At 37.1% G+C, this 27,289-nt stretch overlaps 1 protein-coding gene across 3 annotated transcripts in view; it reads right to left on the bottom strand.

Annotated features, from left to right (window-relative positions):
* Atr (ATR serine/threonine kinase) overlaps positions 1-27,289 on the bottom strand; it is a 112,852-nt gene that overhangs the window by 39,970 nt on the left and 45,593 nt on the right. For all 3 annotated transcript variants that reach the window (XM_057768123.1, XM_057768124.1, XM_057768125.1), the window contains exons 24-34: positions 24,662-24,777; positions 19,400-19,520; positions 18,129-18,266; positions 16,865-17,057; positions 14,471-14,649; positions 10,705-10,869; positions 9,532-9,623; positions 4,150-4,241; positions 3,745-3,922; positions 2,758-2,937; positions 1,674-1,833 (exon numbers count right to left, since the gene is read on the bottom strand). In XM_057768123.1, coding sequence (XP_057624106.1) covers positions 1,674-1,833; positions 2,758-2,937; positions 3,745-3,922; positions 4,150-4,241; positions 9,532-9,623; positions 10,705-10,869; positions 14,471-14,649; positions 16,865-17,057; positions 18,129-18,266; positions 19,400-19,520; positions 24,662-24,777 — 1,614 coding nt within the window. The remainder of the gene's footprint in view (positions 1-1,673; positions 1,834-2,757; positions 2,938-3,744; positions 3,923-4,149; positions 4,242-9,531; positions 9,624-10,704; positions 10,870-14,470; positions 14,650-16,864; positions 17,058-18,128; positions 18,267-19,399; positions 19,521-24,661; positions 24,778-27,289) is intronic.

Here is a 27,289-nt window from a genome sequence, read left to right as displayed (position 1 = left end):
CATTGAAGGGCATCTAGGTTGTTTCCAGGTTCTGGCTATTACAAACAATGCTGCTATGAACATAGTTGAGCATATACTTTTGTTGAATGATAGGGCATCTCTTGGGTATATTCCCAAGAGTGGTATTGCTGGTTCCTGGGGTAGGTTGATCCCAAATTTCCTGAGAAACCGCCATACTGCTTTCCATAGTGGTTGCACAAGTCTGCATTCCCACCAGCAATGGATGAGTGTACCCCTTACTCCACATCCTCTCCAGCAAAGGCTATCGTTGGTGTTTTTGATTTTAGCCATTCTGACAGGTGTAAGATGGTATCTCAAAGTTGTTTTGATTTGCATTTCCCTGATCGCTAAGGAGATTGAGCATGACCTTAAGTGTCTTTTGGCCATTTGAACTTCTTCTGACTTCTTGAATTTCTCATGCAAATGGACGGAAATAGAAAACACTATCCTGCCGGGCGGTGGTGGCGCATGCCTTTAATCCCAGCACTTGGGAGGCAGAGGCAGGCGGATCTCTGTGAGTTCGAGGCCAGCCTAGTCTACAAAGGGAGTTCCAGGACAGGCTCCAAAGCTACAGAGAAACCCTGTTTCGAAAAACCAAAAAAAAAAAAAAAAAAAAAAAAGAAAACACTATCCTGAGTGAGGTAAGCCAGACCCCAAAAAGAGGAACATGGGATGTACTCACTCATAATGGGTTTCTAGCCATAAATAAAGGACATTGAGCCTATAATTCGTGATCCTAGAGAAGCTAAATAAGAAGGTGAACCCAAAGAAAAACATATAGTTATCCTCCTGGATATTAACCTTCATTAGGCGATGAAAGGTGACAGAGACAGAGACCCACATTGGAGCACCGGACTGAAATCCGAAGGCCCAAATGAGGAGCAGAAGGAGAGAGAGCATGAGTAAGGAACTCAGGACCGTGAGGGGTGCACCCACACACTGAGACAATGGGGATGTTCTATCGGGAACTCACCAAGGCCAGCTGGACTGGGTCTAAAAAAAGCATGGGATAAAACTGGACTCGCTGAACATAGCGGACAATGAGGGCTGCTGAAAAGTCAAGAACAACGGCACTGGGTTTTTTTTTTTTTTTTGGTTTTTCGAGACAGGGTTTCTCTGTGGTTTTGGAGCCTGTCCTGGAACTAGCTCTTGTAGACCAGGCTGGTCTCGAACTCACAGAGATCCGCCTGCCTCTGCCTCCCGAGTGCTGGGATTAAAGGCGTGCGCCACCACCGCCCGGCTGGCACTGGGTTTTGATCCTACTGCACGTACTGGCTTTGTGGGAGCCTAGGCTGTTTGGATGCTCACCTTACTAGACCTGGAAGGAGGTGGGAGATCCTTGGACTTCCCACAAGGCAGGGAATCCTGACTGCTCTTTGGGCTGCTGAGGGAGGGGAAGTTGATTGGGGGGCGGGAGGGAAATGGGAGGCGGTGGCGGGGAGGAGGCAGAAATCTTTAATAAATAAAGAAATAAAAATTAAAAAAAAAAAGAAAATAGGTATTTGAGGACTGCAGAATAGAAGCAATCTTCCTACCTAGACTACAGTAGAGAATGAAGAAAAGGACAGAGAAAGAGAGTTCTGAATTTGGACTCAGGGTTTTCCCAGCTGAACGTTGATAGAAGTATGTAATTCCAACAGAACATTTTCTGATGAGGTTCCCTTGGCCAGTACCTTGGACCACAGCCATTTTGCCCTTTCCACATACAGTTCGGCAAGTCGTGATTCTCCTGCATTAAGAAGAGCATTGTAGGCTGTCTGATGGTGCCCAGCCTTTCTAGCTACTCTGGCACTCTGCAACCAGCATTCTCCAACCATTTCATTGTAATCTGGCCTAAGAAAAAAATGTAGCAAAAATAGGAGAAAAAGAACATCTGTAAGTATATCAATAACTTAAACAGTTCTTCTCAACATAGAACTTTCTCGGTATACTATTTTAATGCTTACTTTGTAAAGCAACAACAAACAAATACTGGTTTTAAAAGTTTTTTATGCTATTTAATTTGTATCTTAGAAGTCTATCTAGGCTTTTTTCCCTTTTTTCTTTTGTTTTTGGTATTTGAGAATCAAACCCAAAGTTTAATACTTGATAGGTATGTACTCTACTAGAAACATCCCAGCAAAAGACTTTATTCTTGACTTGCATTGGTATTTACCTCTTAAGATATGTTAGTTACATTAAAAAAAGTTAAAAGATAAAAGCATACATATGTATTATATTAACATTTTTTTTTTTTAAACAAGGTCTTCTAAGAAGGTTCACTGACATTTAAGAAGACCCTCCTGTACTGGCTGCCTGAGTACAAAGATTATAGGCAAGCAACATTATGCTTGGCTATAAAATTGATTCTTTAAAAATTTCTTTAAATGGTTTAAAATTCAGTTTATCTTAAAATTTATTTATTTACTTTTATGTGTATAAGTATTTTGCTTGCTTACTATGTGTGCCAGAAGGAGTATTGAATCCCTGGAACTGGTGTCACAGATGGTTGTGAGTCACAAAGGAGGTGCCTACAACATAATCCTTATTTTCTGCAGGAGCAGCAAGTGCTTTTTAACCACTGAGCCATCTCTATAGTCCTTGGTAAAATTGGTTATTGTGGTCTAGGTTTGTTACAGCTATGTAATGAATTCATAAGTATTGAAAATAGAAAATGTAGATGTAGAAAGAAAAATACTACCTAAGAAAATATAAACATGATACTAAATTCAAGAGAACTGACTTTTTTTTTTAAAAAAAAAAAGTAATATGAACCACCTTTTGTTGAGGCTTAATAAAGCTCTTCGAAGGGCCAGGATAGGCTCCTTGGCTCTGTAGGAATTCTGGGTCATTTCTAGTCGAGCTGCCCAGTTCAGAGAGTCTTCATAACAACTGTCACCTGGAGATTTGTTAAAAAGTGGTTTGATGCTATGCTCCAACTCACATAGCATGTGCAATCTGAAAACAGACAGAACATGTTAAAATGTTACCACATTCAGTCTTACCAATCTCACATTGTAAGTATGTACTTTTTACCTCAGCTATGAAAAAATCAAAATTCTAATATATTTTCTTACTATATAAACAGCAACATTTTTATGATTAAAATCTAAGTGTAAACACCAATTTATTCTAGTTAAAACATTTAGTGCCTTGATGTCACACCAAAATTCCTGTGAATTAAACTGAAGAATATATGAAAACTAAAATCAAACTTTACTGCCAACATGAAAATAAAATACGGACTCATTATGAATGAATATGAAATATTTGAATAATATTGGTACTAATATAAGAGAGCCTGATACAGTAAATACAGTAAAAATAAACCTGTAAAGTGATAGTCATAGAAGTCATGATATAGTCACACTATCTCCTACATTTTTATAATAATCAGTGTCTATGACTGTGTTGAAGGCACAAAAATATAGCAGAGTAGCTATAGAATGAAATTATATTCAGTGATCCAATATCTAGTTTCCCTAAGATATTACAGAAGACCATATAAAATATAGTAAATTCTAACAAAAAACTGTATTTGCTTTTTAAACCTATAATACTTCAATTATAGCATTTTTAAATCATTTTTTTTCAGATGAATAAGTAGACAAAGGAGATTATGTTAGGATATTTTAAAAAGAATATAAGAGCTAATTTGTGTTGTTAAGCAATATACCAAAGATATTATCAGAATTATTTACACATAAAAATTATACCAGGTGACATATATAAATGAGGAACATAAAAGTGGTATTCTTAAAATACCTCACAATAAATTCATATCCTCGTTGGTAGGAGCCTCTTTCAAAGCTTGCAGCTGAAAGAGGTACAATTTGTTCTGCTCTCACTAGTTTCAATGTGTCATAGAAAGCTGTCGTATCTCTTTTTTTAGCTGATAACAGGAGCTGTCCTAGTCTGACACTCCACGTTGTAGATTTCCCATCTGAAATACAAGTCAAGAAATGCTGTGCTGAGTGAGTCCAGGATCTAGCTTTGCTGTATTTTATGAGATGGGCAGTAGAAATACTGAACAGATGGTTTCGCTTTACTTCAAATAACTAAACAGGCAATCATAAAATAGGCAAGGTTAATTGTGAATGTTGCTAAGCTACCTAAATTGTAATATTTATAGTAAATTACAGCTGCTAATATTTTAAGAAGTAACTTTACCTCCTGCCAAATAATTTTCCACCAAATCCCACTGTGACAGTTTCCAAGCTGCTTCTACTCTGTATGTGTTTAATTCATCTGTCCACTCAGACCTATTAGGAGAAATGCATATCAACTACATTTTAATCTACTTACATTTAAAGTAGCATTATATTTTATAGGTTTAGATGTTTTAGTTATTTATTGTATTTATATCATATTTCTTAGTCTGATACAAAATAATTACACAAAACAACCAAGAAAATCTTAATTGCTGAAGAACATTTCCACTATTTTCATTGAGTTGGGCATGAGGGAATACATCTTTAATCTCAGCACTCAGGGAGAGAGGGCCAGGTGTGAGTTTGAGGCCAATCAGGGATACACAGTGAAACTTTGTCTCAAAATACCAAACAAACAGACAAAGAACTCCCCCAAAGAAACCTATTTATTTTGTGTGCATATAATCTGTGTCATAGAGCACCCATGAGGGAAAAAAACTTGCTGCAGGCTGTTCCTCCTTTTACCATGTGGGTCATTGAGACTGAACCCAGTCAAGTCACTAGAGAGATCTTATCTCTGCCAAAGCTCAGTCAAAGGGGCGATCCTGCAATGCTCTCTACAACCTTTCTCCACACTCCACTGAATTCCTATCTCTTCTCCTTTATATTCATTTCTCTCTCCGCCCAGCCATATCGTTTCTGTCTCCACCTCCCTAGTGTTGGGATTAAAGGTGTGTGATCCCAAGTACTGGGATAACTTTTGTGGGAGGTCTGTTTCTCTTTTAGACAGATTCAATTTTGTGTAGCCCAGGGTGGCCTTGAATTTACAGAGATCCCTCTGCCTAGGATTAAAGGTGTGTGCTACCACTCTCTTGCCTGAATGGCTGACTAATGTGGCTGGCTTTGCCCTCTGATCTTCAGGCAAGCTGTATTTATTAAAACACAGACAATATTACACTATATAATTCTCTGTCTCTTAAAAGGTGGCCTTAATATATTAGCAAAGTTGGCCCCAAACTCCTGGGCTTATTATACCATCCTTTTGTCTCAACCTCCTGGGGAACAGCAATATACATGTGCTATCTTTGCTTCTTTAGTTGTCAGTCTGATACACCTAAGAACAGAGACCCTCAGCTGAGGAACTGCTCCCATCAGCCTGGCTTGTGGCCTGTTATGGAGCATTTTCTTGATTGCTAAGTAGAATCCTTAGAAGAAAATAGCCCATTAATTGGGTATGGGTAGCTATTCTAGTTTGCTTTTCTATTACTGTGATAAAACACTGACCAAAACCAACTTGAGGAGGAGGAGGAGAGAGTTTTTATCTTGGCTTACAAATTACAGTCCACCATCAAGGGACTCAAGACAGGAGCTTTAATAAACAACAAAGAGACCAAGGCTTACTAGCTTACTCCCAGTCTCATATTCAGCCAACTTTTTTATGCTGATTAGGCCCACTTGCCCAGGGATAGCACCACCCATGGTGGGCGGAGCCTTCCTTCATCAATTAGTAACTAGGTGACACTAGGATTAACAGTGATATCTGGGTTATAACTGCATAGTAGCAGCTAGTCTTTTCACTTTTTTAAAATTATATAAGTTGAATATTGGTTATAAGATAGATTCTAGGTAAATCTAGGTAAAGAATCTAGCATATAGCTAATATTCAAATTCAATGTTATATATAACTAAGAAAATGAGCTGGGCAGTAGTAGTGCACGCCTTTAATCCCAGCACTCCTGGGAGGCAGAGGTAGACAGATATCTGTGAGTTCAAGGCCAGCCAGTGTTCATTTATATTTTAATAAAGCTTGCCTGAAGATCAGAGAGGAAAACAGTCACACTGGTCAGCCTCACAGACCAGTCAGTGATGGCACACCTTTAATCCCAGTAGCCACATTGGTTTGCCATAGAAGCCAGGTTGTAGTGGTGCACACCTTTAATCCCAGCACTAGAGAGGAATATAAGACGGGAGGAGACAGCTCTCAGACAGTCTCATTCTGAGGATTCGTGGAAGCAGGATTGCTTTTTCAGTCTGAGGATTTCTTAGAGGTAAGAGCTCTCTAGTTGCTTGGCTGCTTTGCTTTTCTGATCTTCAGGTTGAACTCTGGGTTTTTATTAATCGTGCTACAAATCTGGTCTACACAGAACAGTTAGGACTATTACATGTAGAAACCCTGTCTTGAAAAACCAAACCAAAACAACAAAAAAAGATTCCTTATCTAATAACATCACATAAAGGTACATATATAACCATTTTATTTAAAAAACAAACAACAATGAAAGCAAATGAACAAAGTAACAGGCTGGGTTAGGACCATTATTCTTAAAAGCCCTTATTGGTCTTTCTGCTGCAAAAGAAGAAAATATGACAAGTAGCCTAATAATTTTTAGTTTAAAGGTTTACAAATAGGGTTGGTATTTAGCTCAACTGGTAGAGTGCTTGCCTAACATGCACAAGACCCTAGGTTTATATAAACTCACTGTGGTGCAGCATAGTCATAATCCCAGAGGAGGTGAAGGCAAGAGGATCACAAATTCAGGTCATCCATGGCTACACAGTGAACTTGAGACCAGCTGGGGCTACATGAGACCTTGTTGAAAAACACCCTGTCCCCAAAGTCTGATAGCAGTATACTGAGCACAATTCAATTTCTAAATATTAAAGTTTCCAAAACCAATGTAGAACAAAGCTAAGAGCAAGGTAATAAACATTTAAAATTTAAAAGTCTAACTGAAAACAATTTTAAAAGCTTAGCATCAGATGCTAAAGTATCAAAATTTCAGGATAAACATATAATTATTATTAAAGTATCAGAGATGTATCATTCCAAGCCTTATACCAAAGGTACCAAATGATGAGGATTAGAATATGAGAACTTATTAATATAAGTAAATAAGGAAAATTATGTATAGGTTAAGCACAGAAAAAATCTGTTTAAATGCAAATAGAGATCTTCCCCAATGGAAATATGTGGCCCTGCTGACCATTCTGTTTTACTAAGATACAGTATCCTTTCATGAAAGTGACCAAAGCCCAAAGACTGAGATGTATTAGGTCTTAGACAAAAAACAAGTCTAATTGTACACTGAATATTTTAAAGAACTTGACACATCAATTTGTGCCCTGACAAAGTCCTCTCTCAAACTCCAATAATCCCTTACTCATGAGGTCTCTCAATATGCAGAAACATAACTACAGCATGCAGCAATTACCCCAGGCCTGTACAACTTCCCCATTGCTTCATCAGTTCCACTGTGATAACTATCAAACTAAAATAAGTGTATTTGTCTCTGACAAAGTAGAATAGAGGTCCATATATATATTTTCTACATATATATATATACATATATATATAATTTTATTTTTTTACATACTAATCCCAGTTCCCCTTCCTTCCCCTCTTCCCGCTCCTTCCCACCTTCCCCTCATCCTACTTCCTTCTGCTCCTCAGAAAGGGTAAGGACCTCCCCCCATGGGGAGTCATCATGTTTAGGCAAGGCCAAGCCCCTCCCCCCACCCTGCATCTAGGCCTAGGCTGAGCAAAGTATATCTTTGTAGGAATGAGCTGCAAAAAGCCAGATCATTCATTAGGTATACCTCATGGGTCCAGTGCTAGGGGCCCCCATAAACTGCCCAAGCCACCACTGTCACTTGCATTCAGGGGGCCTAGATTCATCCTATGCAGGTTTCCAGTTGTCAGTCTGAGTAAGTTCCCATTAGTTTGGGTCAGCTGTTTCTGTGGATTTCTTCACCAGTCTTGACTGAATGGGGACCTTATTAATTACAATTTTTTTTTTTAAATTTTATATGCATTGGTGTTTTTCCTGCATGTACATCTGCATGAGGTTGTCAAGTCCCCTGAACCTGGAGTCATACATAGTTGTGAGCTGCCATGTGGGTGCTAGGAATTGAACCCAGGTCCTCTGAAAGAGCAGCAAGTGCTCTTAACTACTGAGCCATCTCTCCAGCCTCTAATAACAGATTTTAACTTAAAGAAAACTGAAAATAAATTTGTTCAAAGTGTCTGACAACAAACACAATCTGCATTTTCTTTTTTTTTTTTTTTTTTTGGTTTTTCGAGACAGGGTTTCTCTGTGGCTTTGGAGCCTGTCCTGGAACTAGCTCTGTAGACCAGCGTGGTCTCGAACTCACAGAGATCCGCCTGCCTCTGCCTCCCAAGTGCTGGGATTAAAGGCGTGCGCCACCACCGCCCGGCCACAATCTGCATTTTCTAATTAAGTGAGATCCATTCCTTGTGGATCAAATATGCCTACCTACAATAGCTGGGGTGTGGAATGTATAACAAAATAGAATTTTTTTTAATCTCAGGGAAAGCAGCTGTAATAGCAGAGATAATTTCCTCAGTTAACAGTTTAACTGAAAGAAGTGTTTAACCTTTATCTTTGCCATGAGCAACCTTTCTGTTGTTGCTGTTATAGGGGATGTACAATTTACTACAATAAGTCCATTTTCTTTAGGAAGATTGCTTTCATAACGATGGATTTTTTTTTTTTTTTTTTTTTTTTTTTTTGGTTTTTTGAGACAGGGTTTCTCTGTGGTTTTGGAGCCTGTCCTGGAACTAGCTCTTGTAGACCAGGCTGGTCTTGAACTCACAAAGATCCGCCTGCCTCTGCCTCCCAAGTGCTGGGATTAAAGGCGTGCGCCACCACCGCCCGGCACGATGGATTTTTTTTAAATAAAATCAATTCTATAGTGGTATTTCAAAAATGACTCAAATATTTTCTCCTGCTCCTCCACCTCTAGCATAGAAAACAACCAGTGTTAATACTACATACTGTCTGAGCCTGGATGAGTTTTGAAGTCAACTATCTGTATGAGTCAGGTGAACTCTGAAGAGGTCCTGCCTTAAAGAACAATCTAATTAACTGGGTGTGGTGGCACACACCTTTGAGCTCAGCACTCAGGAGGTGGAGGCAAGTGGATCTCTGAGTTTGAGGCTAGCCTACTCATCGAAGGACAGCCAGGGCTACAAAGAGAAACTAAATAAAACAAAAAGAACAATCTAATTCAAGAATGATTCTCAAGAATGACTCTATAGAATGACTCTATAAGTTATTAACTGGGAGACTAAAATATTAAAAATTAGGAAAAGGGCTAGCAAGAATGCTCAGTGGAGAGGGACATTTACTGTGTTAGCTTGACACCTCAGTTTGATTCCAGAAGCAACATAAGGGTGGAAGGAGAGAAGTAATCCAAGACATTGTCCTCTGACCTCCAAACATGCATGCCTAGCCCTTCAAGCCCTGCCCCTACAATAATAATTTTGGTGCTTTCTCCAACATCATAAAAGCATATAAAATATTTCATTTCATTACTTTAATGAACCTAAACCCATGCAACTCACTAATCAAAAAGTCCCTATTCTTTAATCAAACCTTACCTGTTAGCATGCACTCCATTCACTTGAGTGATTACAGTAGACAGCTGACCAAGACCTAACATGGACTTCACTACACCATGATAATGAATGATCTAGGGGAAAAAAAAAACATTTATGACAGGAATTTCATTTCAAATATAGCTAAAGCAATAAGAGCAGCTTAATTTCCTATATTCCTGCTTATGTTTACTTTTCCTAGTTTAGCAAAACTATTTGGGTTGGCTATATAGCAGCATGTACTATGAATGTCCTTATATACTGAAAGTAACAGGAAAAAAATCTAAAATTAATTTCAGATTGAATTTATTTTATTTTTCCAAATTTGTTACAATTCTAGACCAAATATAGAATGTAAACATACTCACTATCTTTAACATTCTGCTTCAAGATTATGTATCATAAATCAACAGATATTATTAATATAGATTTGGTTAATTACTAACTTGATGGGATGTGGAGCCATTCAGGAGACAGTCCTTCAGGGGAACTGTTCAGCACATTTTCTTCACCTTATATAGTTCAAGAACCCTCAGGGAATAGTCCTACCCATCAACTAAAGTCATCAAGATAATCCTCTATAGGCATGCCTAAAGTCTTATATCCTAGGTGATTCCATATTCTGTCAAGATGATAATTAATACCAAACATCATGACAAGACAGTTTGAGGCCATACTGAACTAAATGACACCCTCCCTTAAAAAAAAAGAAAAGAAAAAATATTGAATAAAATTACAGTTTGGTCTCCCTCCCACCCCCCTTTGAAATCAGTTCCTCAAACCCTGTAGCTCTTTTAGTCTGATAGACTGGTTAACTAGAGAAATCCAAGAACCTGCCTGTCTCAGCCTCCCTAGTGTTAGTATTACAAGAACATGCCACTACACCTTATGTTTTTACGTGGATTCTGGGTACTGAACTCAGATCTTCATGCATGGCAATCACTTTATTGACTGAGCTATTTCCACAGCCCTAAATTGAGGAATTTCTAAAGTCATAGGAATTTGACATTGAAAAGAATTTCTGAAACTATAAAGCAGAAGTCTCATATATTATTGATATGGAAATTAAATAGCAGTATTAAACATTTTCCAGATACATTGTGATGTTGACAAAGACAGTTTTGAAACCAAGGTTGCTACCATTCCTATTTAGCAGTTTTTAAATGATCATCTCACCTGGTCTGGTTCTAGCTGAATAGCCCTGTCATAACATGCAGTGGCATCCCTCAGCAAGCCAATACTTTCATGTTCAAGGATCTGTTCCTTTAGGGATGGCTCTGCTTTTCGAATTGCACTTACTCCAGCTACTCCATCTGGTTCATGCATAGCAGCATACAATTTCTTTGTTGACCCATTAAAAAACAAAAACAAACCAATCAAATAAGAGGGGAAAACATAATAAAAAATAAAGCCAAAATCATACATAAACAGCATATGAGAAATTCTTACTATAAATAAGACTTCTGTCTTACTTGGTTTTTTTTTTTGGTTATTTTTATATTTGTTTCCAGGACAATTTTCAGACATCCTGTTACCCTGACACTTTTATTCCAATTAAATACAAATTGACATTAGTAACTAATATTGATTCTGAGGACTACAGACAACCTCATATCCCAAATTTTCTTTGAGTCCAAATGAAAATAGTTTCTGTGGAGTATAATTATAAATGTTTTATTGTATTTTAATTTTTAAAAAAAATTTTAAATAAACATTCTAACATACTGATGTTGAGAAAACTTCAACAAACCCAAGTAATTCATAATTTGGGCATGGCTAGATATGGGGGCACATACTTTAACCCCAGCATTTGTTAAGGAGAGGAAGAAACATAAGGAATAATAGGCTACATATTAAATTCAAGGCCAGCCTAGGCCATATAAGACCCTGTCAAAAGCAAGCAAGCAAGTAATCAAGCAAGCAAGCAAAAACCCCACGATAAACAAACTAAAAAACACTCACAAAAGGCTACCAAAACAAAAAGCCACCCTGGCTTAAAGGGGGATATTCAGGCTTACTGATAAAAATCTGTAGAGGCAGAGAAAATAACATTAGAAATAAACAGAAGAAAGGAAGCTAAAGACAGATGCTGGAGTTTCTACCTTGCACACAGTGAGCAGCACTGGTGCTGCTGAAAACGACTGCACTCATAAGAAACTTCACATGCAACTGCAGGACATCACCTCTGAGGCAGAGGAGTGCAGTTGTCACTGTCAGGACAACTGAACCTGCTGGAGGTGTTTTCAGAACTCTATTCTAGTGGATGTGAAATAGTATCTTACTGTGACTATCATGTACACTTTCAAAATGGCATGTTTTGAACTTTGCTTTAATCTCAACGAAATTGAACAGCTTTTAAATGAGAGACTTTACTTATTATGTAAAGAATGAGCTGTTACAGGTAAGTATGGAACCAGGCTATGTGGATAAATTTGACATAGAACTACGAAAAATTAGAGTCAAGAATGAGCCCACATCTATAACTGGAAAGATGTTTGATCTTGACCACCACACTTTTTGCAACCAATTGTGAAAGAACAAAAGATGCCACAAATGGACAGCTCACTAATGTGGAATTCAGATAACTGAGCAAACATGAGCATTCGAAAGTACTTGCTGCTCTGTAGAGAGCCGTGTGGAGTCACACCTGATGGCTATGTGTAAAGAGCTGCGTGGAGTCGCACCTGATGGTGCTGGCTCCGGCCCTCTGCGATACCGAAAGCGAGTGCTCTCTGTGATAATCAACTCCTAATATCAACTAGGCCTGACTTATGCTATTATCACGCAATGATTGTCAGCTGCTTTCATATGCGTGGACCTATGAGCAGGGCCCACCTGGCTTGGTAGCTCATGCCTACTTAAGGGCTGGGAGAGGTTTGCCCTGAGAGAGAGGAAAAGAGAGAGAGGGAGAGAGTGAGAGTGAGAGAGTGAGTGAGTGAGTGAGAGGAAAAGAGAGAGAGGGAGAGAGTGAGAGAGAGAGAGAGAGAGGGAGGGAGAGAAAGAGAAGGGAAAAGATTGCTGTGAATAAAGTCCTGGAATAAACTGCTTAGCAAGAAGAGCTCTGGTGTGTCGCGTGTCCTTCTTGCTGGCCGAGGGGGACCGCGACACTGCTCTGTCCTTGAAGATCATTTATTTGTATCTGAAATGTAGAAGAGATTGATAAATGCCACTCACTACTTTTAAGATATTTGATCTGAGTTCAGGGTTTATTATGTGAGAAGGGGAAAACTAGGAATAAAGCAGACCTAAAACACAAATGCCAGCAACTTACACTGAAATACAAAAAAAGCCGAAGAAAACCTGAAGGTCAAGTGTGGGATGGATGAACAGATAAAGCAAATACCAAAAAAAATGTTAATTGTGGAATTCAGATGGTGGACATATGTATGCTATATTTATATTGTTATATTGCTATAACTGTACAATTTTGAAAATGTTTCTTGCTTGAATTATCTTTATAATAAAATCCTGTAAAAGCAAAATGAAATTACAAATAGACTACAGGGAGGAAAAAGCACTTAATTTTAAGTTCTTTTTCTTCAAGAACTGTAGGGCAAATAAGACAGACACAGGATGGATACATATGATCACTACTTTAGGTTCTTCATAGAAATAGAGAGGAGAAATGGTACTTGTCAGGGGCTGGAGATGTGGAGACTGGGGAATTATTTACACAACGGCACAACATTATACAAGATGAATAAACCACACTGACTATAGTTAATAGCATAGCATCGTATGTTTAGAGTTCAATAAATGTTCTTATGTTAAATGCTTTTAATATACGCACAAATCAGTCAATCAATCAATAAAGAGTATGGGGGGAATTTTTAGAAGTAATGATATTCCTAGTATTATTATGATGACTGTTTTTGTGTGTTAGTTACAAACATCATGTTGCACAAGCACAACTCTTTGTGCACCAGCTATGACTCAATAAAGTAGATTTCGGGGTAGGAAAAATGCTTTGGCAAGAGAAAACAAAGAGAACTGAATCCTGGGGTAACCAAATGTCTCCCAGATTAAAAGAGAAAACAATAATAAAACACTTGTTTTGTGTGTTTTAGACAGAGTTGTATGAAGCCCATGATAGCCTTGATGAACTTGAACTCCACCTGATCCTCTTGCCTCTACCACCCTAGTGTTGGGCTTACCATTGTGTAACACCAAATCTGCTAAAATCAAGTCTTGATGAGCATAGAAAGGTCCATCAAATAATACCGTGAGTTTAAGAAAATAAAGACTGAACTTGGTAACATGGAGGCCACTGATCTTTTCAGCAAGAATAGTATTGGGACAAGCGGGTATGCTGTCTTATGTCTTAGTCCCATGTACGTCCTCTTTTGTTTCTCACACAGCATATTATCTTCTAAACCTTTGTTTCACCAGCATTCTCACATCTCCTTATTTACTTACCCTAAACTTAGGTCACTGCCTCTGCCAAGGACAACAGTAGTGCCTTGATTTATAACCCTTTAGACTCTTCCTCCACAACTGCTATAGACATTTAGCTATTATACCACTGCCCCAGTACACATCCTCTAAGGTTCTCTATGGCATAGGATCTTTCCTTTATCATTGCTAAATGTCATTCTAAAACTGACATTTTACTGTTTGCGTACAAGATGCTCTTTCCCAAATCCACGGAGCTATCTTTAATAACTATGATTATTTTAAACATCATTGACATTAAGTTATTCCTGGATCCGTCATCTCCCTACTCTTAAGGACAATGCAGTGTCCGTCTTCAGGACAAATGAATCAAAACACTTAGATATTTTACCAAATTTGTTTCAATCTCTTCCCATTATCCGTAAGCATCTAAAAGTATTACAAATATTTAGTACTTAGCACAGTGTCTGAAATAGTCAATAAAATTAACAGTATCACTATGACTGCCAATGCTACTTTTATTATTAAATTCACTATATTAATTTCAAACCTGTAGAAATCCAAGATGCTTTTGAATATTTTGCTTCTTTTCTGTAATATATGATTCAAAGTGCATTACAGCTCGTGTGTATGCTTTGGAGCGAAAGGAAGCTACAGCCAGAGTATCCTGAGGTATGAGGTCTAGAAAACGAGTTACACTCTGATAGTCTTCAAAATTCACATTTGATACTGGATTTAAAAAAGAAAAAAAAGTAGTTAAAGACTGGAAAGATAAAAATTTAGAAGATGAAGCATTTAACTTTAATTTTTTCATTAAATAATACAAATGCATTAAGGACTAATAGTTTGATCTTAATAAAGAACAAAATGACTGCTCATAGAATCTTGCTCCAGTTCTACCATTATTATTAATTTAACTCTGGATATTATTCAACTCACTGAACCCAATTCTCATATGTTAAAGGGAAATACTGATACTTATTTTGCCTTCCTTACAAGTTATTTCAAGTAGTAAATGCAAAACTATGAATGTTTAAAAATATGAAAACTAAAAGGAATAAAATTATTTATTACTTATTACTACAAAATACTGATAAGATTTAATTATTCAGTAAATAAAGTTTAGAATTATAGAAGAGGTCTTTTTATTTTGAAGTTTATAGAAGCTTTTACTTTCCTCCTTGAGTGCTGAGGATGCGTCCTGGCCTTTATTCATTTTAGGGAAAAGTTCTCTGGGCTATTTGTATTCCTTGCCTCCAAGCGTTAGTCTTAAAAGATGGAATATTAATTGCAGTGTAATGAAAATAACAGTCAAGTTAGTGCTGGCTTTTAACAATAAGATTTTCACAAACAAAACTAGAAGCAAAGACTTAATTGCTACTTAATAATACTCCATAGAAAAACATTCCTGAAAACAGGTAATTATCTGCAAATATAGAAAAATTTGTTAAACAATAACCTATTGTCCTTAATATGCATATGAGTAAGGGAGGGAGTGGCTTACAAACTACAAATTTTATAAGTGGATTTCTGTTTAGTAATTATCAGACTGTCAGTTTTAAAGAAGCCCTAAAACCTAGCAAGAAAAATTAATAGCCATGAAAATGGCTGAGGGATAACAGTAGCAATGTGATTATAACCATCTATGAACTGCAAGAGCAATAAAAAAGTGGTTCAAAACCATGAAAAGTATTCATTACTGTGTGATCAAATATAATTCTTGTCACCAAATGTTCACGGGCCAATTGGTAGGGTAACTCTAAAGAGATTCACTTAACTCTGAAAGATTCTTTAACCTTGTTAGTGAAAGCTGTAATACCATAAAAACAAAATTACAGACTAGTAGCTCTAATACTGTGTGTACTACAGCATGCTCAGGGTGTTTGCAGACTCTTCTAAATAAACAGACACTACTTGAACCCAGGAAAATAAAGCAAATGAAATAAGAATCTTCTTCAACATTTAAAACTTTTTTTTTTTTTTTTTTTTTGGTTTTTCGAGACAGGGTTTCTCTGTAGCTTTGGAGCCTGTCCTGGAACTCCCTTTGTAGACCAGGCTGGCCTCGAACTCACAGAGATCCGCCTGCCTCTGTCTCCTGAGTGCTGGGATTAAAGGCGTGCGCCACCAATGCCCGGCCTTCAACATTTAAAACTTAAAGATGTGAAAATGACACACATAAACTAATACACTGAAGCATGGGGAGCAAATGAGCTAACAGTAAGGAGTAGCAAAGCCACAATATCCCTTTATCATCTCCTTCACAGCTCACAACTTAACACTCATGCATATCATCTCATCAATCCTCACCAAATCTTATATAAAAAAAAAAATAGGTACATATTTCGTCCATGGGTATAAGAGTAAGAACTTAAAAGAACAGTTTCTTTGTTTTTGTTTTTATTTTTGCAGTTCTGGATGTAAAAACCCCGGGTCTCTAACATACTAGATAAGCATTCTATCTCTGAGGTACAGCCTAATCCTAAAGTGAGGTCATATACATTCACTGCTTTTTCCTCAGTGAAAAGTGTATATTATTACAACTTAAAAATGCACATAGATAGGCTGGAGGTGTGGTTCAGTAGTAGAATGCTTGCTTTCTATGTATAAGCCCTTGGATTCCACCCTCAATAGTACAAAAACAAATGAAAAAAATCAGACTTTATAAAACTAATGCTTATTTTAATCCCAGTACTCGGGGAGGCAGAGGCAGGCGGATCTCTGTGAGTTCGAGGCCAGCCTGGTCTACAAGGGCTAGTTCCAGCAGATTTCTGAGTTTGAGACCAGCCTGGTATATATACTGAGATTTTAGGCCAGCTGAGGCTACATATTGAGACAGTGTCTTTAACAAACAAACAGAAAACCCTCTAATGCTTAAATTGTAGAATTAATACAAGTTAACTGGTGGAAATTACAAGAAAATATTCACACATTAAGTTGACCTTACCTCCTTTTAGTTTATTTTGTGGAAGTTTCTCAGCATTTAATGCCTGAAATTTGTGCCTTGCCCATTGAGTAAGATGATCAAGCATAGAAAACACAGTCTGTGTACTCAGTTGGCACAGATCAGATGCACTGTCTCGGGTACTGATAGCATGCTGATCATCATGCTTTAGTACTGCCATAATTTCTGCATAAACCTAAATATTTAATTTATAGTTAATAATGCATCCATATAGTAACATTTTATTAATATATGATATATAGGACCAAACATTATAGCAATAATTAAAATAGTAGATTAATAATAATCTTTCTTATCTACAGCTAAATCAATGAGAAAAAAACTGATTAAGAGTGACTAAACAGGTGGCTAGAAAGATGGCTTGGTGGTTAAGAGCATTTGCTGTCCTTGCAGAGGACCTGGGCTCAATTACCAGCATCCACATGTTGACCCGCAACCATCTATAACTCCCAGTCTTAGGCGATCAAATACCTTCTTCTAGCCTCTGTGGACACTTGGCATATATATGGTGTATAGACATACATGCAGGCAAACCACCATACACATAAAAGAGTGATTAAAAAAGGCTAGAGAGTGATGCTTCAGTGGTTAAAAGTGCTTGCTGCTCACTCAGAGGATGGGAGTTCAGAAGACACACAAGAGGTAGGTAGCTCACACTGCCTATAACTCCAGTTCCAGAGATTTTGACACCCTTTTCTGGTCTCCCTGGACACCTGCAAATATATGTGATGCCCATATTCAAATAAAAAATTTTAGGAAGATTAAAATTAATTTCAGAGTAAATAGTTAAATATACTGATAATGTTATTAAGCTTTTTGTATCAAACATTTTTTTAAAGCTAGTAAGACAAGATTTTGGCTTTTGTTTTAGAGATGGATCTCATGTAATACAAGTTGTACTGGCTACATAGCTGAGAATGACCTCTAACTCCTGATGCTCCTGCCACTCTGTCTCCCAAGTGCTGGAATTTACTATTTGTATATATGTGAGTGAGAGTGTGATTACAAGGGTTCCACAGTGTTCATGTGAAGGTAAAGGCAAAACTTTTAGGGTTTGGTTCTCTTTTTCCACTGTGGAATCAGGAGATTGAACTCAGGTCATCAGTCTTGTGTGGCAAGCACTTTACCCATCGAGCCATCTTACTGGCCTCTACTCTGTAGCTTCTAATACTAACATGTTAGAGAAATAAAGTTTCACTTGTTCAGAACTTGTGTCACCTGTCTGAAACCAAATAAAATAACTCACCTCTTGCTGATCTTCTTGATTACAACCCAACAAGACATATACTAGAATATGTGGAAGAAGATAGATGGTGACCTTGAAATCATGCTTCATCATTATGCTACAGCATGTAAAGATTTTACTGGCAAGATCATGCCGAACCTGTAAACTCAAATGGTTTAAGAAAGATTAGTAGTTTTCTACATTTTATTCTATTGATTGGATGTTAAAATGTATCATGTGAGATAATTCATGACTGAGTAGGTCATTGTCCATGCAGTGAAGGATGTACATTCAAGCAACTAAAACATCAGATGATCTCTCTAATTAATCCCAAATGCCAGACCGCCTGAGACCCCTAAGGCAACAAAGAGCTAGCTGCTAGTTTACACTAGTATAAACAGCCTTAGCTCTTTTACAGCTTTTTCAATGTGTTATAAATTAACTTTCCTAATTATAATATATCTTATTTAGCTATTGTTAAATTTGGTGTGCTAATTCCTTAGGTGAAGCAACAAAAAAGTGTGAGTCAGCATATTAAGTATGCGACTGGTACTCTAAGCAGTGTGTAATCACAAACTATAAGATAAAAAAATAAGAAATAGAAAATTAAGTTAATTGAGCATAAAAAGTTCAAATCATGTATACTTTAAATCAACATACAACCCTCAGATCTTAATTTAAAGTCAAATGTATGATATAATCTTCTACTTATGATTACTGAACTGTTATTTAGAAAATGTTTTAAAGGTTTATTGTTAACTCAATAATAAATTTTGACTTAAAACACAAAAAAAACTAAACAAACTAATTGGAGCTACAAATAGTTACTTTAATAATATTCTACATTTCACACATATTTTTGTGTGTTCTTAAAAAAGTTAAATAAAATGCTTTAAAATTGCCATTTAATACTTGAAATATTTTAAAATATTAATTAACAACAAAAATGTAAATTTAAAGTAAAAGTTATATTTAAACATGCCTTAAGCATTTCCTTAGAATGCAGTTTAATTTCGATAGTTAGGCTCATACAAATGTCAAACAAGGGAAAATTATAATACACCTTTAGTTTTCCAAGAAACTTCATTAAATTACAAATGATACATCTTCTTTCAAAAGTATCACTAACTGTAATATACTGTTTTCATAAAATATGTAAAGATAAAAATTAAAATATTCTTTTAATTCTGTCAGCCTGAAATATCCTCTTGTATGCTATGCACTCAGGTATATGCTCTGGAGTCCTCCAGAATTTCTGTGCGATGAATAAATTCTAAACTAGGTTCTCTTACCTTTGTTATAAGATAACCTGCCCAAGATGATGACCATTCTGCAAAGTTATTACCTAATTTACTTAAGTAAATTGGCTTCTTTACTCCAGACCAATCTGTTGACTTCTGGGAACTCTTATATCTGTAAATTTGAAAAATTATTTAGAAATACTGTAAAGAGCCGGGCGGTGGTGGTGCACGCCTTTAATCCCAGCACTCGGGAGGCAGAGGCAGGCGGATCTCTGTGAGTTCGAGACCAGCCTGGTCTACAAGAGCTAGTTCCAGGACATGCTCCAAAGCTACAAAGAAACCCTGTCTCGAAAAAAACCGAAAAAAAAAAAAAAAAAAGAAAAGAAAAATATTGTAAAGAAAACATAAGAATTCATATGCACCTCTTCACTGAGAACTGTACTGTATTATATTTGCTGAATTCTGGTAAAAGACAGCATTTTTCTATTACTATCTGTCTTAAGGGTGGAGTAAGAGGTCATTACAAACTCCTCAGGTGTATACTTTAGGACGTGAGATATCTCTCCCTCGGAGCCTTCCAATCAAGTTCTAGTCAAGTTCAAGCTTCTCAGTTACACTATTCTCTATTTTGGGCATCCACCAAACTCACTGACTACCACATTAATTGACAATTTCAGTGCACTGCTGTATTCTTTCTTCCTCAGGTTTTATAATCCATAACTGACTTCAATGTTTTGGCTGGACCACTTAATTGAATGCTTAGCTTCTAAAGAATTTTCTCCTTCACCCAAATTATAAGGGCCCCTCAAACTATCTGTACCATGTCTACTGTCACTTTTGGACAATGATCTCATCTCCTGTACCTCAGATTTCACACAGGAAAAAAAATAAACCACTAGTCTTTCTCAAAATTTAATCTGCAAACCCAGCTGGTATCATTAGCTGTCCTTAACGAGAGAAATCCTCCCATTCTCTCTCATTAGTTCAGGAGGACTTTCCTGTTTGTCCTTAGCATTTTATTTTCTTAAGCAAGTTCAAACAGCTCTCATCTTACAACTAACTACATAGCTGCAGGACTTTCTCAAAGCCATGGTTCTTTCACGTAAGTTCATTGTCATGTAAGTTCAGGAATTGATAAATATAATAGTTGCCCTATACTCTAGGTCTCCAGCAAGCAAGATTCATTTTACTATATTCTGTGTTTTAAAAAACAAGAAATCCCACATCTCAAATCTAAAAGAGGAGAAAAACTTTTATGTGAAAATTTTTTTATGGAACTAAAATGCTTATGTGAATTTAGTTTTAAAATATTAGTGAGTTTGACCGGGTGGTAGTGGCACACACTTTTAATCCTAGCACTTAGGAGGAGGAGACAGGCAAACCTCTGAGTTCAAAGCCATCCTGTTCTACAGACTGAGTTCCTAGACAGCCAGGGCTACACAGAAAAATCCTGTCTTGAAAATAACAAAACAAAACATAAAAGTAAAAAAAAAAAAAAAAAAATCAATGAGTTTGAACTACAAGTCAGGTTCTGGCTAGTTACATTCTCAAGTTTTCGGCACAAATTATTTCTGGGGCAACTTTGATCTACACTTAATTTATCTGGCTCTAAAATTAAATATTCCAAATATAGATATCATTTACACCTGTAATCTAGGTTTAGAAACTACATATCAAAAAGCTCAATGGTACCATCTGGGAAGTTCCTTAAATCTCTAAGTTACAAATGTATCATATCATGGACTAGTGTGATGGCTCAGCAAGTAAAGGTACTTGCTGTCAAGTATGATTTAAGCTTGCTTGCTCCCTAGAACCAATATGGTTGGAAAGAGAGAGTCAACTCCCATAAGTTGCCTTACAACTTCCAAGTAAGCTGTAGAATGTATGTACATAAGGTTGCATGGGTGTGTGCGCACAGCACAAATAAATATGAAAAATAAAAAATATCATGTACAAATTCTCATTACTGTCCTAAGGTCACTTCTTGTACACGACTACTTAAAAGTTAGCAGAAATGTGCGCTTCTACTTTTTGTGTGCCTATAAGTGTGTGTTCAGGTATTAATGTGCATGCATGTAGAGGCCAGTAGACAACCTTGGGTGTCTTCTCAGATGCAGTATACTTTCTCTCAATCTCTCTTTCCCCCCTCCCCCACCCCTCTGGTGTTTCAAGACAGGGGTTCTCTGTGTAACAGCCCTAAATGTCCTGGAACTCACTGTGTAGACCAGGCTGGCCTTGAATTCACAGACATCCACCTTTCTCTGCCTTCCAAGGGTTGGGATTAAAGGTCTGTACCACCACCCCACAGAGTCTATAGCTTGTCAAGTAGGCTAGGCTGGCTGGCTGACCAGCTCCACAATTCCCATGTCTGTTTACTGAGTGCTATGATTACAAAAATGCACCATCACAAATGCTTTTTTTTCACAAGAATTCTGGATATTAATCTCATGTTTTATAATACAAGGCAAGTAATTTACCAACTGAGCTGTCTCCCAGCCTGATTTCTACTTCCTAATAAGTAAAAAAAGCCACTCCCACGAACTACATCTCCCCCCAATCCAAGGAATTTATTCAACAAGCTGAGATTAACAAGGCATTCATTACTGAGTATCAGCAAATGTCAGCTATTCTATTCAAGCTTTATTATCTCCTATACTCTTAGTAAAAATCAATATGAGTAAAAAATATCCATTTTTAAGAAGAAAACAATAAAGCCAATCATAGTGGTGCATGCCTGTAATTCTAGCACTTTGGAGGCAGATGCAGGAGGAGCTCAATTTTCAGGTCTTTCTGGTTTATTTAAAAAGACCTGTCTTAAAATTCAGTCAGCAAGGTGGCTAATACCTGTAATCTCAACACTGGAGAGGCTAACACAAAAAGACTGTCACAAATTCAAGATCAGCCCAGGCACAGAGTGAGTTCTATGCCAGCCTTAGTTATAGAGTAAGGCTGTCTCAGAGCAACCAATCAAAAAGAAAACAAAATAACAATAAAAACCCAGAAGTTACATTTGTTAAATAATTTAATCAAGAACTTAGGAACTAGCAAACATAGGGCCTAGACTCAGACTTAGATATCTATGACTTAAAGCACTATGAACTTTCTGGTAGATTGTAACAAGTCTTAAAAATACAGGTGTGCCAGAATATAGAATAAAGAAGTGGAGAAGCTGGGTAGGATAGCACACACCTGTAATACCAGCACTGAAATGGCCAAGGAAATAAGAATGTGCATCTGATGTCAGGATGGGTAAGAAAGCATGTTCCTGGCCAGCTTGGGGCATATAGGAGACTCTACTAAAAAGGAAAGGTAGAGATGTAGTATGAGGTTTTTGTCCTGCCCGATTTTGAAATAATTATACATAAGCCATACTATTTGTAATACTGTTTGGTCAATAGCTTAAGCATATTTTTGGCTAATTTATATCTTTAAATTTAACCCATTTTTATTAGACTGTGTATTGCCACGTGGCTGTGGTTGGTTTACCAGCAAGGTTTCTTCTTGTCTGTTCCCAGGCGGTGGCTATATGGTATCTTGCTGACCCCGCCTTCTTTCTTCCAGCATTTAGTTTAGTTTTCCCAGCCTAGCTAAATTTTGCCTTGCTATAGGCCAAAGCAGTATTTTCTTTATTCATTAACCAATAAAAGCAACACATAGACAGAAGGACCTCCCACACCATAGACAGGGGAGCTAGAGAGAGGGAATGAAGAGAAGAATGTGTGGAATCTTCAATAAAGAAAAGCCAAATTTTAAGCCAGGCGGTGGTGGCGCACGCCTTTAATCGGTTGGGAGGCAGAGGCAGGTGGATCTCTGTGAGTTCGAGACCAGCCTGGTCTACAGAGCAAGTTCCAGGACAGGCCCCAAAGCCACAGAGAAACCCTGTCTCAAGAAACCAAAAAGCCAAATTTTAATCTAAACTCCATATTGACATATCTTTAATAGTACTAGTCAGAAGAAATACATAGCTTGCAAAAAATGTTTTTAAATATAAAATAGTTATCCAGCAAATACAAATACAAGGTTTAGGATTCTTATAAGAAATTTCAGTAGAAGTATAGGTACTTGACTAGGCTTCAAAGAAGTGATTTTACCAAGGTCAAGTATTTAATAATTACATGACCTTAAGTACCTAAAATTAAAGACTTTGGTTTAAAAAAAAAATCCAAAATTTAAAATTAGTAACTGTAACGATCAAAGTTATTGAAGAAATAAACAGAAAACTCTCCCCCCACCTCAAGACAGGGTTTCTCTGTAGCTTTGGTTTCTGTCATGAAACTTCCTCTGTAGACCAGGCTGGCCTCAAACTCACAGAGATCTGCCTGTCTCTACCTCCCAAGTGCTGGGATTAAAGATATGTGCACCACCATTGCCCGGTTTAGAAAACACATTTTTAAAGTAGAGGGGAAAAAAAAAGATATTCATGCTGGAAAATCAGGAAGGATGAAAATCTATAATTAGGTTTTTTGACTAATTCTAAACGCTTACATTTCTTTATTTAAATACTTCCAAATGCAAGTTTATGAAGACCTGAGTTAGGATGTCTAGCATCCAAATAAAATTTTGCAACTGCAGTCTCATAGCAAGGGAGGCAGAAATGAATGAATCCCTCTGGTTTGCAACCAGCTTAATTGGTAAGCTACAAGCTCAGTGAGAGATCCTATCTAAAATAAAGAGAGACGTGATTGAGGAAGACACCAGCCTTTGTAGCCTCCATACATATAGGCACAAGTCTATCCTCATACACATAAACAATGAACGCAAAAGTACCAATTCATACTCAGTGTAGATATTTCAAAGCACTACTGATGAATGAACTGATATAAAATCCTTTTAACTTCAATGAATTAGTCCTAAATATTTAAAGTTATAAAATTTAATCAAATGGAGCTGACTTTACTTCTTGTTTGAAATGAGTATGGGCATAAAACACACATAAGAATATACTTAGATTACTTTTTATTGTTTTGTATTTGTGTGGTGAATGCACGTGTATGTTATGTGTGGAGGAAAGAGGCCAATGCTGGGTGTTTAATCACTCTACAACTTATTTTTTGAGACAAATTCCGTTTGATAGGGCTGGCTGACCTATAGGTCCCACTTCCCTGCTGACAGTACTTATGGACATGCGTTAGGTCTGTCTTTTTACATGGGTTCAGGGATCCGAATGCTAATCCTCACGCTTACACAGCAGGCACTTTTCTGAGACCCCAGCCACAAAAAATAGTTTGATGTTAAAAACTCTATGAAGGTAATATTAAATTTTACAAAATTAAAAAAAGTTATGTGAAAATAATTTAAATGAATAGACATTACCTAGTATTGAGATGAGGTTCTAATATTTCTCGGACATGCTCAGGAAATCTCTTCCACAACTGGTGACCTGGGCCATTGTTCTGTATCTCTCTACAGTCATAAATAGAAAGTAATTCCTACAAATACATTTTACAATAGTAAATCCACAGTGAAACAGATAAATGAAAATTTTTAAGATTCCAAATTTCCTTAGGACATCTATTTCAATGATCTGAAACATTAAGGTACCAGACTTGGGGGTCACATAGCTATGACAATACTTAATTACGATGCCAGTTCCTGTAAAATAGCCCCTAAAATATAAAATTAAGAACTTTTTTGAAACAAAAAGAATTTTCTATATTCACAAAACTACAGTACTTAGAGTATTTCTTTTGGTGCTAAGGACTGATCCCTCTACACATGCTAAGTATGCACTCTGTAACTGAGATATACACCCAGGCCCTGACCCTGAGAACCTGATGTCTTTGGAATTATAATGAAAGTAGCTAGAAGTCCAAGAGTGTATAAACTAAGACACTTTAACTTCTAGATATAAAATACTGAGCTTAAGGGCAGGCAGTGGTGGCACACACCTTTAATTCCAGCATTCCAGAGGGAAAGGCAAGCAGATCTCTGAGTTTGAGGCCAGCCTGTTCTACATAGACTTCTAAGATAGCCTGGGATACACAGAGAAACCCTGTCTAGGGAAAAATGAAAAAAAAAAAAAATACTGAGCTTAAAATCCAACCAAACAGTATGCAAATGTTAAGGATCAGTTCATACCAAGGTACGGAAGAGCACACCTGTAACCCCAGCATTAGGGACAGTGAGACACAAGGATGTCTATAAATTCCAAACCAGGGCTTGAGAGCACAGACTACACAGGGAATTCCAGACTAGCCTGGTCTACATTGGGAGGTACTGTCTTAAAACAAACAAACAAAACAATTTAAAAAGTCCAAACCACCAACTTGTTAGTCAAGTTCAGAGTCTGAATGATTCTATTTTGTTCCGGTAAAGAACAAAACACACACAGCTCGGCATTGTGGTACATGTTGGTAATCCCAGCACTCAGGAGGTTGAAATAGGTTAGAATTTGAGGCAAGGATAAATATATAATTAGAGCCTGTCTGAAAAGCTAAGAGGGAGAGACAGGAAGAGAGAGAGGGGAAGGAGAGGTAGGGGAAGAGGAAAGAGGAAGAGAAATTGATTTTGATGTTTTTAAACAAGGGTTGAGGGAAGGATTTCCTGTCACTAATATCCATCTTTTAAACAAGATAAATAATTTAGGGTATTATATCTTGTAGTACATAGTATTCTTCTTTTTCTGTTCTATTGAAAATAACCATGTGCAACAGATACATGTTTTTCTTATACTTTCAAAAAAATAAACACTATCAGGCAAATCATGTACCTTATATTTAGCTTTTTAAATTAAAAACTAGGACAGCATTTAAAAAGCTCAAAGAAGTTCTTAAATTTTATTTTTCATTTAACCTTGGAATGTTATTAAATTTTTGTTTTAATCTAGTCTTTTCTAGTTTGACAAAGTCTCTTTAAAAGAAGCTCTCATGAAACTGGTGAGATCGCACAGGGGGCAAAGGTATTTGCCACCAAGCCATTCAACCCGAGTTAGAATCCCAGAACCCACATGGTGGAAGAAGAGTATTGACTCTCTCACGTTGTTCTCTGACCTCCAGAAGGGAGCGCACACATGTGAGTGTGCACACACAGAGACACCTATAGAAATATGAGAGAAAATAATAAAGAATGCCTGTTCTATAAACAGGATGTATTAGATCTGTGATTCCTCTTTGATTTCAGGACACTCACCTACATTGTTAAAAACATCAATATGGGGTTGGGCATGGTGGTGTACAAATTCAATCATACTACTTAGAAGGCTGAGATTGGCAGATCTCTGAGAGGTTTAGTATAGCCTAGTCTACATAGCTGAGTTACAGGCTAGTCAGGACTCCACAGTGAGTTCCTTATCTCAAAATAAATAACAACAAAAACCAATAAACCAATACTAATAATATGTTTATTGGCACAGACCTTGTTTCAAATTTCATAGAGAAAACAGTAATAGTTAGGTGATCTCCCCAACTTCCATTCCTAGACTGTATTGTGAGCCTGGTACCACCAGATACTTGTACACCTTTGACCTACTTTCTTTATTGTTATTACAATTGTTTTTTCTTATTAAATTTCATTATTTTATGCATATACGTTTTTGCCTACATGTATGTCTGTGTATCACATACATGTCTAGTATTTATGGAGGCCAGAGAAAGGCACTGAATCCTTTGGAACTGGAATTCCAGACAGTTGTGAGCTGTCATGTGGTGCTGAGAATCAAACTCAAATCCTCTGGAAGAGTAGCCAGTGCTTTTAAGCTGGGCCATTTCTCCAACCCCAATGGATTATTCTTTTGTTGTTGTTCTTCTGAGGCAGGGTTTCATGTATCTCTGGCTGACCTCACGCTAAGGTAGGTTGTAGATCTATGCCAGACTTTCTGCATGTTAGGAAAGTACTCAGCCAACAGAGATACATCCTCAGTTCCTGTTCTTATTTTTAATGAAGGCTAACCCTTCTACTTTTGCACTGAATTCCATGTTTCTTCACCGGGTTACAATAGTGCAT

This window comes from Chionomys nivalis, chromosome 4 (genome assembly GCF_950005125.1).
Source record: "Chionomys nivalis chromosome 4, mChiNiv1.1, whole genome shotgun sequence".
Taxonomy (NCBI): Eukaryota; Metazoa; Chordata; class Mammalia; order Rodentia; family Cricetidae; genus Chionomys; species Chionomys nivalis.
Note: the sequence above shows the minus strand (reverse complement) of the source record. Positions and strands in the feature narration are given on the sequence as shown.